The 17212-nt window shown below is 39.5% G+C and overlaps 1 protein-coding gene across 2 annotated transcripts; it reads left to right on the top strand.

Annotated features, from left to right (window-relative positions):
* Window positions 1–2394: 2394 nt before the first annotated feature.
* On the top strand, window positions 2395–16506 carry LOC129366585 (coronin-1C-A-like). Of its 2 annotated transcripts, none has more exons than XM_055040535.1 (11): window positions 2395–4166; window positions 9927–10126; window positions 10758–10880; window positions 10996–11125; window positions 11247–11428; window positions 11527–11646; window positions 12638–12742; window positions 12829–12974; window positions 14825–14882; window positions 14993–15235; window positions 15568–16506. In XM_055040535.1, the coding sequence occupies exons 1-11, from the start codon at window positions 2456–2458 to the stop codon at window positions 15685–15687; spliced, it is 3138 nt and encodes a 1045-aa protein (XP_054896510.1). In that variant the 5' UTR covers window positions 2395–2455; the 3' UTR covers window positions 15688–16506. The 2 variants fall into 2 exon arrangements, with proteins under 2 accessions (XP_054896510.1, XP_054896511.1); XM_055040536.1 differs by lacking the exon at window positions 2395–4166 and adding an exon at window positions 5400–5694.
* The last annotated feature ends 706 nt before the right edge of the window (window positions 16507–17212 follow it).

Below are 17212 nucleotides of genomic sequence, written 5' to 3'. Positions count from 1 at the left end.
AACTGGAAAACAAGGCCTCTGCTAAGACGGAGATAATAGTTCGGGTACTCTTGGTCACAAGGCTCTTATAAACTTTTGGCTAGCTCTGTACAGCGTGAGAGACACAAACATGGGAAATGGGCAGAGAGACAGAGAAGGAGTTGGTCATACCATGAATGCCTCCCACTGCTGCCATTTTAACACATCCATCTCAAAATAACGCTTCAGATGCAGTAAAGCCGCAAGAGCACGCATCTGTCAAGCTGTTAAACTGCCATCATGGACACACCAGATGAACAGAGCTGCAGTGAAAACATGTTGGCTGGTACGGGAATATAAAGAGTGTAAGTTGAACAAAATGTGGTAGTACTCCCACACTCCGGTCAAAAGAAAAAGTCCCTTTTGCTGATCCAACTTTTCTGAGTTTATCTGTTTTACCCTCATCCAGTACATTTCCATAATCGTCAAGACGGGGAATACAATTAATACACTGTCTTTATTCTAATATTTAACTAGCAAAATTTAAAGCCACACTGTATTCCAAAAACATTAGCACCTTTTGACCTTTTTGACTTTGTCATGTAGCGAAAAACTGTGTATTCTATCTGAATTACCACAAAAGTTACAGTGAAATTAACTTTTATGGTAAATGACAGTAAGAACAACTGTTTCAGACAATTTTCTGTGAATTTTAGAGAACAAACAGCAGAATCTAGGTCAAGGAAAATGCCAGACAAGTCAGGGATGAAGTTATGTTGAAGATTAAGGAATTATGGTATAAAAATCTCAAAAAGCATTGTTCCAATCATCGTCCAGAAGTGGCAAGACTATCACACACCCTCTGATATTTGGCCGTCCACCTAAATTGACAGACTGGACAAGAATCAGAGAAAAAACCTGGAGGCGTAAAGTAATGAGGGGAGCTGTACAGACACACTGCTCAGGTGGAATAATCTCCAACATGCAGGAACTCCCTGAAATGCCCTTTACAGAGAAGTAGCAAAAAGAAAGTCATCAAAAACCTTGTGAAATATAAATCACTTGTGGAAAAAGAGTGAAATTATTATAGCTTAGAAATTAGTAAAACAAGCACAGATTTGTTTTGTTTATTTTTTGATGTAGTTTTGTGAACCTTTCAATCACTGGAAAACTTTCAATATTAACTGTAAAAACCAGAACAAAAAAGCAGGATCATCTTGCTAAAATTATAATTAAATTGATCCCAGAGTTCACTGTAAATCAACTACCTGGTATTGCATTATTTTGGGGGATCTTTTCTTTTTAGGCCTGGTGCTTTCTTTGTAAGTTAAAAATACTGGGAGCGCCTGACAGTAAAGTCAGTTGAGCTGTTTTCCCCTTGTTATAATCCCTCATGCACCATCCATCATGTCTGCAGCTAAAACAGGCTCTTCAAACCACAATTCCCCTCATGTGTCAGAGCCTTTGTGACTCGAATCACGTATTCCTGGCGACCTTTCTGTAGCTCCCGTCACCAAAACAATCATAAACATTCAGACCGTCTGAAGGAAAGCACGCATGGCACAAACAAGCCTTGTCAACACAGCACTAATTGGCAATGTGGGGTACGTCAGAACAGAGTAGGTGTGTCTATAGTAGAAAAATTGATTTCATAGAAAATCAAAGCTTAGTGATTTAGATTCAAAGAAAAACAAAAGACGTATTTATTTCGTTGACGTATTTGTCTGCAAGCGTGAGATCATTCGATCATATCTGACCTTGGCACCTGGCAGCTGACCTCCTATCGACCTTATCTTGTTTCCTTTTTGGCCTCTTGACTCACTGGCAGCAGTCAGACCTGCTTTAATTATAGCCTCTGCAGCATTCCTGTCTGACAGAATAGGAAGAGGAAGATAGTGAGGCCTTGGGAAGCCAATTATGAACAGTGGAAGAATGTCTAAAAATAGAGAGAGGTTAAAGAAAATTAAAGATAATCTGTGAAAGCTGTAGTGGAATTTCACTTGATTCAGGGCAGAGACAAAATACAGCCTTTATGTGTGTGTTTTGCTTTTGCATTTACAGAAAAGGAGTCATGGGGCAGAAGCTGGAGAGGATGTCTGAAAAAGACGAGGAATCCCTGGATAATTCTGACTGGTCCGAGCAAACCGGAGACAAGCGTTTCTCCGAGGTTGCGGGACAAGACGAGGGAAGACATCAGGAGGATAGCAGTTCTGTGTCCAATCTGAGCATTGGTGGGATTAGAATAATCGACAACTCAGGGAAACTGGCTGTCATTTCTTCACATACAGGCCCCCAAAGCGGGCAGCCAATCAGGGCTGAGGGTCAGCAGGAACACCTTCTGAACTCCAGAGGAGAGTGGGTGGCGCCAGGCAGGGAGACAGACTCTCATGCTGTTGGGGACTCAAAAAGGGTCCTGAGCTTTAAGGGGACGAGACGAATCTCCAACAAAAAGCAAGGCTCTGAAAAAGGGGCAGCGGCCAGGAGGGGGGCTGCAGAGATGGATGAGCAAGACAATCTGAACTTCTCAGACACAGACAGCAGCAAGGGTGTAACAACCGCATGCAACCCTTCCAACGAGGAAGACTTTGTAGTTCTGGAAAGAGATGAGAACTGGATGTCGAATGATGTGGAAAACAGCACCGCAGGTCCCCAAAGCAGACCTGGGTGCGAGGAGGAAGGTTCTGACATTTGCAATGACGGCAAACTTTTACAATCTTCCAGGATTTCACCTCAAGAGAAGAATAAAGACAGTGCACGTGCTAAGGGTTCAGGCGGAGACAGTTTAGAGACAGAAATGGGTCGTCATTCAACTCAAGTGACAGCCAGCAGGTGCCAGCTAAAAGGAGTAAGCTGTGGCCGGGCTGCTCTAACCAAGACAACTGGGAAGGGAATAGCAGAGGCGGACGAAAATATTGCCATTCGTATGAAGGAGGAGCAAAACACCTGTAAGGATCAGCGGCAAGAAGTTGATCACAAACATGAGAACAGGTTTGCTGGTGCTGTGTCCAAGAGGGCCAAAGCTGGAGTCCATAGCAACCTACTATCTTCTACCAAAAGAGATAATGTTCAAATCACCAGCTCTCACCTTTCACAAACTGAAGCGTCTAATTCCGGAGAACCACACCTGCAAGACGGTCATTCAATGACCCTGGAACAAACTAATTCTATGCCTTCTCCACTGCAGGCGGGAAGCTGTGATGAAACTATCCAGGTTGCTTGTCTGAAAAAGGAAAGTGAGCTTGTTTGCTTCTCTGCAGTCGTCACACCTCCACCTGTAACTCACAGTTTACCAGGGAAAGACACATCAAGTCCACCAGAAGCACCGTCTGCCTTGTCCACCATGCCAGCAGAGAAATCCAGACCAAAAGGTCCACCTCCTCCCGTCCCCAAAAAGCCCAAGAATCCTTTCATAAAGCTTAAAACTGCCCAGCTAATGTCTACTGAAGTGCAAAGAAGAGTCAAAGATCATCTGCGATCAGAGGATAAGGCCAAGAGGAGACACACGTTTCATTTCAACAAACATCTTCCATATGGTGCACCAACTAATCAGGACATGTGCATGTTGTGGGACGAAAGGGGCTCGTATGCTGTACCGCCTCACTTCCGCCGACTATCAGCTGACGTTGGTCAGTGGGACCGTCTGTCTCCGAGGGACATGGATGATCGCTTTGGAGATATGATTGATTATGAATATTGTGAGCGAATGGCAGAGCTGTCTCCAGAGGAAGAGCCTCAAAACCTGGACATGATGCAGAGACGGGTGTTCCTAGAGAGACGATCCAGATGCAAATGGTCGCCTCCTCCTGTTACGGAAATTCTTTCCAGGCCAAGGGTCGTGCCTAACGATGAAACTGAAAGCCGAAAACATACGTTTTTAGAGAAAAAGGAAACACAACCGATCCTTCTGACTCACAGAGTCGATACACACAGCCAATGCGAGCATGCTAAAGATTCAACAGATCCCACCAGCAGCAGAGACACAGAAAGATGCAGCGAGGTGGGGTCCTACAAGCCGGTGGCCGAAATTGTGAAAGAAACGAACCAAATGCAGAGACAGCAAGGTCGAGTCAAACCTGAAGGGCCCAAAGTTCAGGTTCGTCTGGCAGAGCAGAACCCAACTTTGAAAGTTTCCCAAATGAAGAATGCCTTTGATGTCCCAAAGAAATCCAAGGAGAGACCAGTGGAAATCCAAGCACCTCCAAAGAAAGGTAGGAACCAAAACTATACACAACTAATGTCCTCTTCCACATTTTCAACATTATTAAACATGTCTCTCCTATAGAGATTATTTATTTTATTTTTAAACTCCACACTTGGTGGGCAGAAACCACAGTAAACCATCCCTTCTGAGGCTTTAGGTTTTAAACTAATTTATTTAATTTTCTGCCAGCCTATACCATTATCAGGCTAGAAAACAAAAGAGAAAAATTACTTACAGACCAAAACTAAATTTATTAAGCTGTGACTGAATTTATAAATAAACTCTGCAGGAAGTATACGCTTCGAGGAAACAAAAATGTCTCAAATATTACCAGTTGTCGGCCCTTTTAATCAATATCCTCATCACTTATATTCTTATATTGCGTTTATTTTGTATTAATGAAGACAAAGTCCTGGAAATCAAGGAGAGAAACCACAATGAAAAAGATTTTAGACATATTTGTTAGTAGTTTATTACCAGGTCACATCAAAACCTGGTGATAATGTGTGACAAACCATTCCTTCTGGTTTCAATGCTTTGTGCACGATCTCCATAAAAACACAATTCTGTCGACCTTTTGGAAGAAACACCAAGAATCCAAAGGTCTGAAAACCTCCTTCTTTTATTTAAATGTTTCCAAAATATGAACACAAACAACCACTTAGGATGCAAAGCTACAAAATCACAGTAGACTTTAATCTGACCAAATGATGGAAACATGCAGACTCCACAAAAAAAAAAAAACGCAAAATGCTATGCAATAAGATTTACATAGTGCTAAGAAATTACATTTTCCAGCAAAGATATCAAGAAGGGGAAAAAATGCAAAAAAAAAAAAAATTAAAAACTAAAGGGAAGGAGACAAATTACAATGAAATGAACAAGGCCCGCGGACCACACAGTGGACACAACTGTGACATCAGCTTAATGAAAACTGATGAACAAACTGTAAGCGCATTTTTTCATATGATTTATTTAAGCAGTTGTGGCCAGAAACTGTGTAGTGTGAAGGGAAATGAGGGAATGGAAAGATGTCCAGCTTGAACTCTAATGTTTCTTATTATTATTATTATTTTAAGAAAACAAAATGATCCTATAAAGACATGTGGAGGACAGACTGACGCTTTGGGGGTTTTCTTTTCCTGACACCACCATCCCCATTTCCATTCAGATCATTGAGAAATCAGAGCTGGCGTTTGGTTTGCGCATGTGCCGTAGCCCAATGTATCCTGGTGAATTTAATAACGGGATGAGAATAGAGTACGGCTAGTCTTCCGCAGGTGAGGAGCAGGCAGCAGATGCGGTGTTTTTAACCACTATATTTAAAGGGATTTTAGCCCGGGTTTACTTTACCTATTAATATTTGAGAGGGGGCAATAAGATCCTTGCAGCTGGACTAATTTTTTTCCAGCGGAGACAAGGGATACTGAAGCAACGTCCTGCAGGATAAGGGCGCGCCTAAACTGCCACATTCATGTGTTGAGATTGATTTTTCTCCCTCCTTGCGTTGGAAAATCTTGCATAGATTTTAGGAGGTAAGAAAACTTGAACTGTGTCCCTTTTTTTGCATCGTGCAATTTAGCATTTATTTTGTGAGCTTTGCAGCATCCGTGGACGCTCGCTGGATGGGTTTGGGAATGAGAGCGACCCAAAAAATGAAAATAAATAAATAAATTCTGGGTGGAAATTTCTGCACTTGAGTCAGCTGGCAGCGGTCCACCGCAGCTAACGGCTAGCAAGCCTGCTAACCCACGGGCAACCGAGATGGAAAAAAACATTTCGGGGCTAAAGGAAGGCTTTTTGTCTGGATAGTGGTTTCACATGAAGCTAACGGCTCCCATTGTTCCGCCTCCTGACGGTGAAACGTCTGTGTCGGTGTCTGTTGACGGGACCAGCCCCGTTACAGCTTCCAGCTGCCACTGCGTTGAAGTTGGCTTCCGATTCGAGACTTTCGAGGCAGTCGTGTAAAGGACCATTTCGCTCTTTTTACGGGGCTCTACTCTGGCAATGGTCAAAAATCTCAAAATGGTCAAAATTTAATTAATTTACTCTACACTGGCCACAGTTTGTTTAAAACATAACCTACAATATGTGAAACCTTTATTCTTTTTGTGAAACCTAAAACTATCTAACCTCAAACAAAGCTATTAAAATTGCTATTAAATAATAACACTTTGTGTTGCTTGCAATGTAATGTATATTAAATTTATGGCTTCAACAGTAACAATTCTCAGGATTTTATTTATGTATTTGTAGCTACTTTATCATTTGGAAACCCCAGAGATCTTGCCCCAACTTTGGGAACAAATCACATTTCTTGGTGTGTAAATCCACAAATATTGAACTTATTTGCATTTCTACAGATAAAGATTTGAGCAGTCATAAAACTTTTTTTAATCTATCTGTAGATTAGGTTAAGGTTCGACTATTATTTTAGCCTTTTTTTTACTAGAGCAGCCCAAAATTAGCCTATATTCCCCAACAACTGTGAAAGACCCTCGTTCTATGAATCAGAAGCTAACTTCAAAGTCCACCCTCTGTTTAACCTCGCACTAAGGTTAGCAAGCGCGGCTAGCTTTAATTAGCATTCTCTTTTACAACGTCAAAAAGGATGCTTTATAACGTCTGGCAACATCGTTTTGAACCACTACTCTAGCGTAACTGTCTCCTTAATTTCCACTGTATGTAACGCCTGTTTTTAATGTAGAGCTCAAAGGGAATATTAGCTAATGTTGCTAGCATCGCATGCTAGGTAACCATTGTTTAACAGCAGCACCGTGCTGCGCAGCTTCCATTGAAAACACGAAGCGGAATTCAAATGTTCAACGTGCCGGTGGTGTGATAGGCTAAAGCCGAGTTAAAGCGGTAGTAGCTGTATCTGTGGAGGCACTGTTAACGATAGCATCATGTTCTGCATGGTTTTTCCACTGTTTGCTTTTGACTCTAATGTCTAGAGGAGTCCCAAAAATGCACATTAGAACATGAAAATGGATGTAGACAACTGAAAACGACTACAGGCTGTTCAGATTGTTATACGACAGGAAAACATATGACTGAAATGAAACATATAATGCCACTAGTTTGGCACAGTTGGCTGTGCACGTGCACAGGAGCTAAAATATTAAGTCACTATGTCCAATATTGTAATTGAAACCGCAAAATGGTTACTGACATTTAGGAAACAAAAACTATTAAGGCCACTAGCTTGAGAAATATAAATAACATTTATTTTCTCTCAGATGGACCAGTCGAAAGTGAGGCAGATTTACCCCAAAAAACAGAATAACATATTTTCTAGTATGTTATTAGAGAATATAATATTTAGAGAATATAAAAATGGCAGGCTGAGTAGGATCATTGAAAAAAAGTATAACGTGCGTGTATATTTGTGCTTGAGAAACAGACCATTTACAAGAAGTGAAAAAACTGCAAACAGAGATGTTAGAAAAGAGGGAAAACAACAAATAACAGCAGAGAGATGTAAACAGTTTATGCGATGGAGAACAGCAATGCCGGAAGGAAGAAAGAATCAATGATATTTATTTAGCATGTTTGATTAATTATGGATACAAACAATCATAGAAATATTGAATTCTAATTTACTTTGATGTTGGACCATAACATGTTTCCTTTCTGTTGGCATCCTGACCTCAAAATATGATCCCAGTTTTGGAGATTTGAGAGTAAAGTATTACTGCTGACCATCCTGTGTGATAAATTTGTGAGTTAATCTTGATAGATGTTGTTGAATGGGGTTCTGTGCGTACAGGATGTTCTGATCGGCTGGCTAGACTTGCCATGTGTCACCGTCGTCTCTTCCATGTCTAGCTTTTGCGCTTGATTTATTAGATTTGTCAGCTCTTTTTTTCTTTTCTCAGACCATATTAATAGTTACAAATGTTCTCATGAGACCTTTATTGCTACTAACTCTTTGCATTGATACTTTTATCTTTTAATATTAGAAAAAAATCAGTCACGGAATGGAGAATTAAATTAGAAGAGGCAGAAAGACTGATGAGTCTTGTCTCCTGCTGCTTAAGAAGCTTTTATATGTCATCTTTATTGTGTAACAGACATAAGAAAAAAAATTAAAAACAAGCTAACCTTTTATTCTTTGTTTTCAAGATCCCAGGTGCCAAACCTATTGGCACCTTTTAAGGTTCCCAAAAAATGAAAAATGTAAGACATTCTTTTATAGATTTATGAATTTTTGACTGTGGTCAGATGACTCGAAGCACTTCATGTCATTATCCAAAAGATAAATATGAGAAAAAGGACCTCATGCCCTCTGTTAGGTACGATGTAGTATCTGTGATGCTGTAGGCTACTTCTCAAATGCCCTAGTAACCTATGACCTTTGAAAATATCAAAACATTTTTTTATATTTTCCAGGAAGCAGAGTGAGTCATCCCGAGGTTTGAATAAATTTTAGCTTTTATTTCTTGTGGTAATTTGCTTTCCACACCACAGATGTATGCAAATAAAGATTTGAAGAGTCCAAAATACATTTAAATAAAAGATAATAAAAATCTGTGTTTTACACCTGATGTGACCAAAGCAAAGTCAGTCTGCGCACACCCACACGGTGGGAAGATAAAGTCGAAATGGACGAAATAATTGGCACTTATGTGGGTGTATAATGTGTATGTAAGGGCTTTGAAACAACAGCGGTCCAAAAAAAAAAATCCTGGAGTCCCATCAAAAATAAATATCAAGTTTCCAAGCAACTGAGCTATTTTATAAGAACAGAACAACACCAACAGTGGCGGTGATACAAGTACAGTTCACCTCTGCAGTCTGGTCTGTAGACAAGGGTTCTGGATTAAATCCAAGTCTGAACTCAATGAGGGGTGAGTCAGCTTTTCCATTTTAGAAATCTCTCAACTGTGAAGGAGCAGGTGGTCTGCTGTGATGGCAAACCTGGTCATAACTGAGGTACGAGTCAACTAATGTATCGCAAGAGCGCCCGTTTACGACTTTACTCATATTTAAACACCAAATTGGAACATTATGTCAAAAACGATTCAGTTGCAAGCCTGTGTTTGAGAAGAAATGAACAGCATCTAGAGCATTGTGTTTAGTGCAACGCTGAATCAAGCGGCGTTTAATGGTGATGAAAGATGGGGATGATTTCATGAAGGCTGCAGCAGTAACTAACAGCCCATCTGTGCTGGATTCACAGGAACTGATGCAGCAGCTTAAAATTGTAACATCCGTTATGACGGCTTAGAGCCTTCGCCCTGCTTCCAGTTCTGCAGGTCCTGAAAATAAACTAGAGTCCAAGAGCTTAGGCAGCAAAATAGGTTCTCAGGCTAGAATATTAACTAGATGAAAATATTTATCAAGAGAATGACATTTTAAATCCTGTCTGTCTATCTACCTATTTATCAATCAATCTTGTTTTTAAAGCCTCTGTAATTTTGTCTACAGTGAATCCATTTTAAATTTTTTTTATTAATATTGTATCTTAAACTGGGAATATTATGATCTTATCAGACCAACTTAAATAAAATGCGCTCCGTGTCAAATGGCCTCGTTGAATCTAGTCTGGAAATTTGCCCTGATGTACGTGAACGCATCAGGAGAAGACGTGTCTTCTACAGAAAGTGGTGTTGATGGACCGTAAAAGCATAAACTCAGACGTAATTAATAAACCCCATCTCAGTGCCGCAGCTCCTTTGTGACACACTTGATCCCATTCTTCTGTTTTTTTTGATGGAGTAGCTCAGACTCACCATGCTTCTCCCTGCTTTGTTTCTCGCCACAGAAATGTCGCGGCGAGTTGTGCGACAGAGCAAGTTCCGTCACGTGTTCGGTCAGGCGGTGAGGAACGACCAGTGTTACGATGACATCCGTGTATCCAGGGTGACATGGGACAGCTCCTTCTGTGCCGTCAACCCCAAGTTTGTTGCCATCATCATAGATGCCAGCGGAGGAGGAGCGTTTCTCATTCTTCCTTTAAATAAGGTATTCAATTTGTGATTTTCACTTTGTCTTTTAGAAGCTTGATGTTCAGTTTCTGTGTTTTTGAAAGAAAACCCTGTTAAATACTGATTAGAACTTGAATTTGGACATGTCACTAAATGTTACATCAACCCTACAGTGATAGGAGTGTTTTCTAAAGCAAGCAGATTTTCCCAAAGACCTCACTTTGGTTTGTGAAACATTAACAATTGATTAAATTATTATTGGGAAATGTTGTCTCCTTCAACTAAAAACAGACCAGGTCAGAAACTTCTACTAGCTAACGAGAATGAGAATGGTGTAGTTTTGGGACTGTTAGAAGGTAAAAAATTATTGACTTGCTTCTGTTTTTTTTTAAGTGCCTTGAGATGACTTGGGTTGTGATTTGTCTCTCTCTATCTATCTATCTATCTATCTATCTATCTATCTATCTATCTATCTATCTATCTATCTATCTATCTATCTATCTATCTATCTGTCTGTCTGTCTGTCTGTCTGTCTGTCTGTCTGTCTGTCTGTCTGTCTGTCTGTCTGTCTGTCTGTCTGTCTGTCTGTCTGTCTGTACACACACACAAATAAACTGAACTGAATTGTATTGATTAGGAATGACAAACCCTTTTCCTCTGTCTCTTAGACTGGCCGTATAGACAAGGCGTACCCAACAGTTTGTGGTCACACAGGCCCAGTGTTGGACATCGATTGGTGTCCACATAATGATCACGTCATTGCAAGCGGCTCGGAGGACTGCACAGTCATGGCAAGGCCATATTTCTATGTTCTAGCACGCATTCAGTGTTTGCTTTAGAGCGAAGTATGAACATGGTTCTGTGATGTTATTTCTGTGGTTCCTAATTTCCCTCCGTTCGATGCAGGTCTGGCAGATCCCTGAGAATGGACTGGATGCTGCGCTGTCAGAGCCTGTGGTCGTGTTGGAGGGCCACTCTAAAAGGGTCGGCATTGTGTCCTGGCATCCCACGGCTCGCAATGTTCTACTCAGTGCCGGTGAGTTTGGATCAAATTCCTCTAATCAAAATTAAATAACATAACAAGAACATAACAATCTATACGAGCAGCTCCTGTTGCGTTGTAGTGTCTGCTGAGAATAAACCTGTTTCTGTTCCAGGCTGTGACAACCAGGTGGTCATCTGGAACGTGGGGACGGGGGAGGCCATGATCAGCCTGGACGACATGCACCCGGATGTCATCTTTAGCGTCAGCTGGAGTCGCAACGGCAGCCTGCTGTGCACCGCCTGCAAGGACAAAAAGGTCCGCATCATCGACCCACGTAAAAAGAAGATAGTGGCGGTAAGTAAAAGGTGCTAGATCAGAGATTAATGTCTCCCCACTAAATACTCATCTGGTGCCACAGTTTTACAACCTGACTGGTGTGATTCTGCCTTTAGGAGAAGGACAAAGCCCATGAGGGAGCTCGACCCATGAGAGCCATCTTTTTAGCAGACGGAAACATTTTCACCACTGGATTCAGCCGCATGAGCGAGCGTCAGCTGGCCCTGTGGAAATCTGTATGTGTTCATCATCTGGTCCTCTTGAATCTAAAATTAACTCTCTACTCGAATCATGAAGCCAAATCTTTACATCCTGACATCATTAATGATTTACAATAGGACTGAGGCGATCCGGTTAATTGTGGTGAATCAGTTATTGAAGTAATTGTCAACAAATTTCGTAAACAATTAATTGTTTATTGAAGCGTATAGACTTAAAAAATGCTAATCGTCCTACAAAGAGGACATTTTGTTTTTAAGATAAAAAACCTTTGTAGATGTTGATTTTCTTATTTAAAGAAGAAATTTTGGTTTTTTACTTGCATGATTTAGTGCATTTCTTATATTGTATAAAAAAGGTTTAAGTAGAAAATCTGCAGAATGTCCAAATTATTTTATCTGATTAATGAATTAATTCTCAAAATAACTAATCTAATTATCGTCAGACTGAAATAGTTTTTAGTAGCCCTAATTTAGAAAGCAACGAGAGAGAATCAAAAATTTAAATAAGTCGTTAAATAACTACTTTTATTGGGCAATGCTATACTAAAGTTAGAAGTGAATACAGCAAATAAATTCTGACATTTATGTTATTATAATGTAGTAGTAATTCATTAAATAAATAATTATATTTCAAAATAATTGTCCCAGGCATTTAGAATGGCATCAGTATTTTTAGGATTAATGAAACTAAAATTATTTTAAAAATTTTGGTCAGATGACTTCTTAATCTACACAGCTGTTTAAATACAGACCAGTCAGATGATTAGTTTCAATATAATACACAATATCTAAATAATCTAAAACATTGAACATTTCCTTTTTTTTTCCCCAATCATGCCAAAGTCTCTGCTGTGCACCTCTTTTCCAGCAGAGGGCGATGAATACCAAGTATACCAAGTGACATTTCCTAATAGAGAGCATGTTCTGTTTGGTTTTTTTCCATTTGTAATTAATATAATCCTAAAGCATACCAATAAAAGTTAAATATATAATTCTGTGTTTGCAGGACAACCTGGATGAGCCTATATGTGTCCAAGAGATGGACTCCAGCAATGGAGTTCTGCTGCCATTCTACGATCCAGACACTAGCATAGTCTACCTGTGTGGAAAGGTAGTTGACACTACATCGGCTTCATTTTTTTTTTTGAATTATTGTCAAATGTTGAATCAAAAGGTTCACACATTCTGTATCTGCAGGGAGACAGCAGCATTCGGTACTTTGAGATCACCGACGAGGCGCCGTTTGTTCATTACCTCAACACCTTTTCAACAAAGGAGCCCCAGAGAGGCATGGGCTACATGCCCAAGAGAGGCCTGGACGTCAACAAATGTGAAATAGCTAGGTATTAAGACATTATATGTTTTATATATATTTATGTTCTTTTAAGAAGTTTGCTCCTTTTTGCTTCTTTAGGTCTAAATGAAGCAAAATTGTGAAAGTATTTTATTTTAAACAATAAAGCAAAATGTAAAAGCAATGAGTCTAAACCTAAATCTGCTCTAGGCTTTAAAAAATTACTAATTTCAGTTCATTGTATTCTGTCAGACAAACATATAAATCCATATTATTAATGTTTGGTTGGGTTGTTACAGATTAATTACATTTTTCCTGTCTTCATGTCAGTATAAACATGGAAAAAATGAAGCAAAATATGGAGGTTTTGCATTTCCTAATTTTCTTTAATACTATCTCTTTGTTTCAACACAAAAAACAAATTTCTTTAAATCATTTATCAAAACAAAATATAAATTAAATGTTATTTTGGTGTTGTATTTTGTCCCATCCACATAAGCCCTGGGGTTGATAGTTTTAAATATATCAACAAACCTCTGATTGTTTTTTTTTTAATTCTCATTAAAGATTTAAGGATGAAATGAAAATCTTTTGTCTTCAATGTGGCTGGAGCAGCAGAAATGCAAACAAAAAAGAAAAATCACAGCATTCAAAGTTGCACAGCTCAGTTTTCATATAGATTTTTATAAACATACATTTTGACATAGATTCCCTTTCAAACCATTACATCCACTGCTCATCATATTGTGTGAAGCCAAACTCTATTAACTGCAATAAATCTCAAGAAGACAAACATTTACAAATTCTCAGTTCACTTTAACAACTTAATTTATTAACTAAGCACAAAAACTGTCTGTCATCAGTCTTCCCTCCAGTTGGTGTGGTTTCTTCCCCAATGATGCAGATTAAACTCACCAGTATGCTCTGTTTATGTGTGCGCTTCCATGCAACACATCGCTGGTTGACCACTTAAAGAAGAAGAGAATAATGAGAAAAACATCTCAAAGTTACATTATGAGTCAGATGAACCAATTCTTTGTGTAGAATTATTTATAAACCAGTTTCACTTTAGTGATTCCTCTCTCCTGGAAATCATGAAGAGACCAAAAATAAACTTTTTTTTAAAAGATCTGAATTCAAGATTCCAGATGTATTAAAATGTCAACATTGCAACATGTTTCTGTTGGCGTTGAAAGGGCAAAAATCTGAAAAAATATGTAATTTTGAAATGGAAATTTGTAGTAATCTTGCTGGAAATCCCCTTAAAGTCATTTAGAAACAGTGTTATTGTCATTTTGTCACACACTGTAAATGTTGCCTTTATGTTATCAATATAAATGATGATAGTGGTTTTATGCCAAATAAACAAAGTTGTTCTATTCATAGAGCTGCAACTGTATTCATATATTTATTCACTATTATAATCTATTGACATACTTATGGCTGATATGCTCAACTTTGTAGTTGTGTCAGACTAAAGGACACGTCTGACATTTGTCTTTAAAAGTATTTCCAATCTGTCCTTCATGTTGTATTTGGAGTTATGGCTTCTTCCTCACTAAATGGCATTCCAGGTCATCTAGGACTCCTTTCATAATTTTCTTATCAGCTTCAGCCAGCATCTTCACAAAGACCAGCATCTTCACAAAGACTTTTGATTTGGTTCACACATTTCATACCAAAGTAGGATCCTCAGAACCAATCTTCTGGTATGAAGGCTGGTTCCTTGCTATTTATACTTCCATAATAATTCTTAAAACAGAGGGAAAAGTCTTTTTCAGCCATGTTTAAATTGTACCCTCGAAAAAAATCTGTCTCACTTCTGATAAAATTTTAGTGCCATTAAAATAACTACTTTGTTTTCTCTTATATTAAACTCTTTTCATTTCTCATCTTTAGGTTTTATAAATTACATGAGAGAAAATGTGAACCAATCATCATGACAGTCCCACGTAAGGTAAGTTTGCTTAAAGCCATCGTGTCTTTTACTGTTCTGTGAGCTGATATGCTCTTCCCTTATTGTTGCCTAATAATTTTCCCTTTGTTCCACGCTTTGCGCCCTCCCAGTCGGATCTGTTCCAGGACGACCTGTACCCGGACACGGCCGGCCCTGATCCCGCCTTGGAGGCAGAGGAATGGTTCGCCGGGAAGAACGGAGGCCCGATCCTGATCTCACTCAAAGACGGCTACGTCTCCACCAAGAACCGGGACCTGAAGGTGGTCAAAACCAACGTCCTGGAGAGCAAGCCGGCCATAAAAGCAGAGAGCATCCCAACCATCCAGAAACATGTTTCTCCACAATCTACTGTTGTAAGTGTTTGCAGAAAATACAATTTTTACTAACATTTATTGAATATTGACTGTTGTTGTGAACAGATGGTGTGGTGTGATTGCAGGATTCTTCCTCGTTCACAGTCATAATTTTGAAAAATCCCATAAAATTATGGATCAGTACAAAATCTTGTTTCTGGCTCTCAATTTAGCACAGCTGCACGGAAAAATAAACCCCATTGCCTGTTGGATCACATTTGACTTATAACAGATGAACAGATGTTATTTTTTTTCTGCTCACGATCCAAATTATTTCTCCCCTGGTTCCAAATGTTCAATATTTATCTTTGTTTTGTTTTTTTCTTTCTCAGAAAATGGAAGACAAACTGGAAGAGGTACTCCGAGAGTTCAAGTCACTCAGGGACCGCGTCATCCTCCAGGACCGCCGGATCGCCCGACTCGAAGATCAGGTCTCCAAGGTTGCCATGTAAGACGCAGAGACCCTTGCCAGGATTGCTGTTTTCTTCTGGAGTCAGCTACGGCCAGTTTTTAAAGATTCGGCTCCACCGAGCTTGGTTTCCGTCCCATTCCGCCGAAACCAAGCCCACATTCCAAGACGAACTTTTACTTTCGCTCATCGGACCTCCCGTTTCACACTCTGCCCTGACCCCCTCACGGAGGAGAGGAAAAACTTTCAAAGCTCATGTTCACATCCGAAGAAAAGACGTTTTTGTTACAGAAAGTCTTAACTGTTTTTATTTTTTAAGATGTGGTGAAGCATTCTCACTTGAAGGTTGTACTTACTGCTCAACAACTGTAGCATCAGTATTTCCATTGTTCTTATTGTGTTGCCAAATATGAATTGTGTGCCGTTTCATGCACTGCTTTTACGTTGTTGTTGTTTTTTTCTCCTCCTGTTGTACATTCCAGTCACAACCTGGTAGAACAGTACAAGTCAAAGCTGGATTATTTTTAAAACAAATGCTGTCGGACTGTTTTCTTCCCCGCAGTTTGCTCGTTGGCATCAGTCAGAATATGAATGTGGAAGAGATCCTAAAACAGTTTTCTCCTGTTCTTCTGGGGGCTTTTAAATTTACCATTGGGGTCCGAACATGGAGGTGGAGGGTGGGTGGGTGTAACATCTTCCTGCTGTAAATGTTGTGAAAATGTTGTGGTGCCTCTTGTCACTGTTAAGGGTCAGACGAACGTTGCCCTCTCCGGTGCGTCTTGGTATTGGGAAGGGACCACTCAGCCCGTGTTTTACTGAACCTCTGACAGACAGTTCTGTGCACATAATAAAAATTTTACACATTAAAGCGCTGCTTCTTTTCCTCTTTATTTAATACCATCTGATCTGTCGACAATTTTACATTTCCTCTATTTCACTTCTGTTATCAGATAAGCATTTGCAATCTGACTGAAAAATCTGACACTAGTGAGTAGTTGAAATTCACTATAAAACTATATAAAAACTGTTTGAACTTCTTTCAGGGTGAGATTTTGTTACACGTCATGTCACTTTAAATCCAAATAAGCTGTCGCTGGCCACGCCAACCTGACTCAAAGTTTACAGTCGCATATGAAAATGGCTGCAAAAATGTGTGGTTATACAATCATACATGTTTGAAAAGCAGAAGTAGAGCCTCCTACACAGCCAACAAGAATGCAGTAAGAAGTTTCTGGATAGCAAGTCAACAACAAAATACTTCCAGCAACCATTGTACAGCACATACAATAGCTGACCAAATGTGCTGGACCTCTGTTTCAAACCCATTGCTAGGTAATAACCGTCTATAAACTGTTTCTCTCATTATTGTGGCATGTAAAAAGGAAGGATTTTCGTAACACTAACGGACCAAGGACAGGAAAAGTTTAGTCAGATTAATGTTGCCCAGTAAGAAAAAAATATATGGTTTCATGTGCACTCGGTTGTACTTTTCTTTTCCTCTGCTAGCAATTAACATTAGAGTGTGAGTCTACTGAAAAAGCCCTTATCCAAAAACCAAAAACTGAGTT

This window comes from Poeciliopsis prolifica, unplaced genomic scaffold (assembly GCF_027474105.1).
Source record: "Poeciliopsis prolifica strain line A6 unplaced genomic scaffold, Auburn_PproV2 SCAFFOLD015, whole genome shotgun sequence".
NCBI classification, from domain to species: Eukaryota; Metazoa; Chordata; class Actinopteri; order Cyprinodontiformes; family Poeciliidae; genus Poeciliopsis; species Poeciliopsis prolifica.
This window is presented reverse-complemented; position numbering and strand designations above follow the sequence as displayed.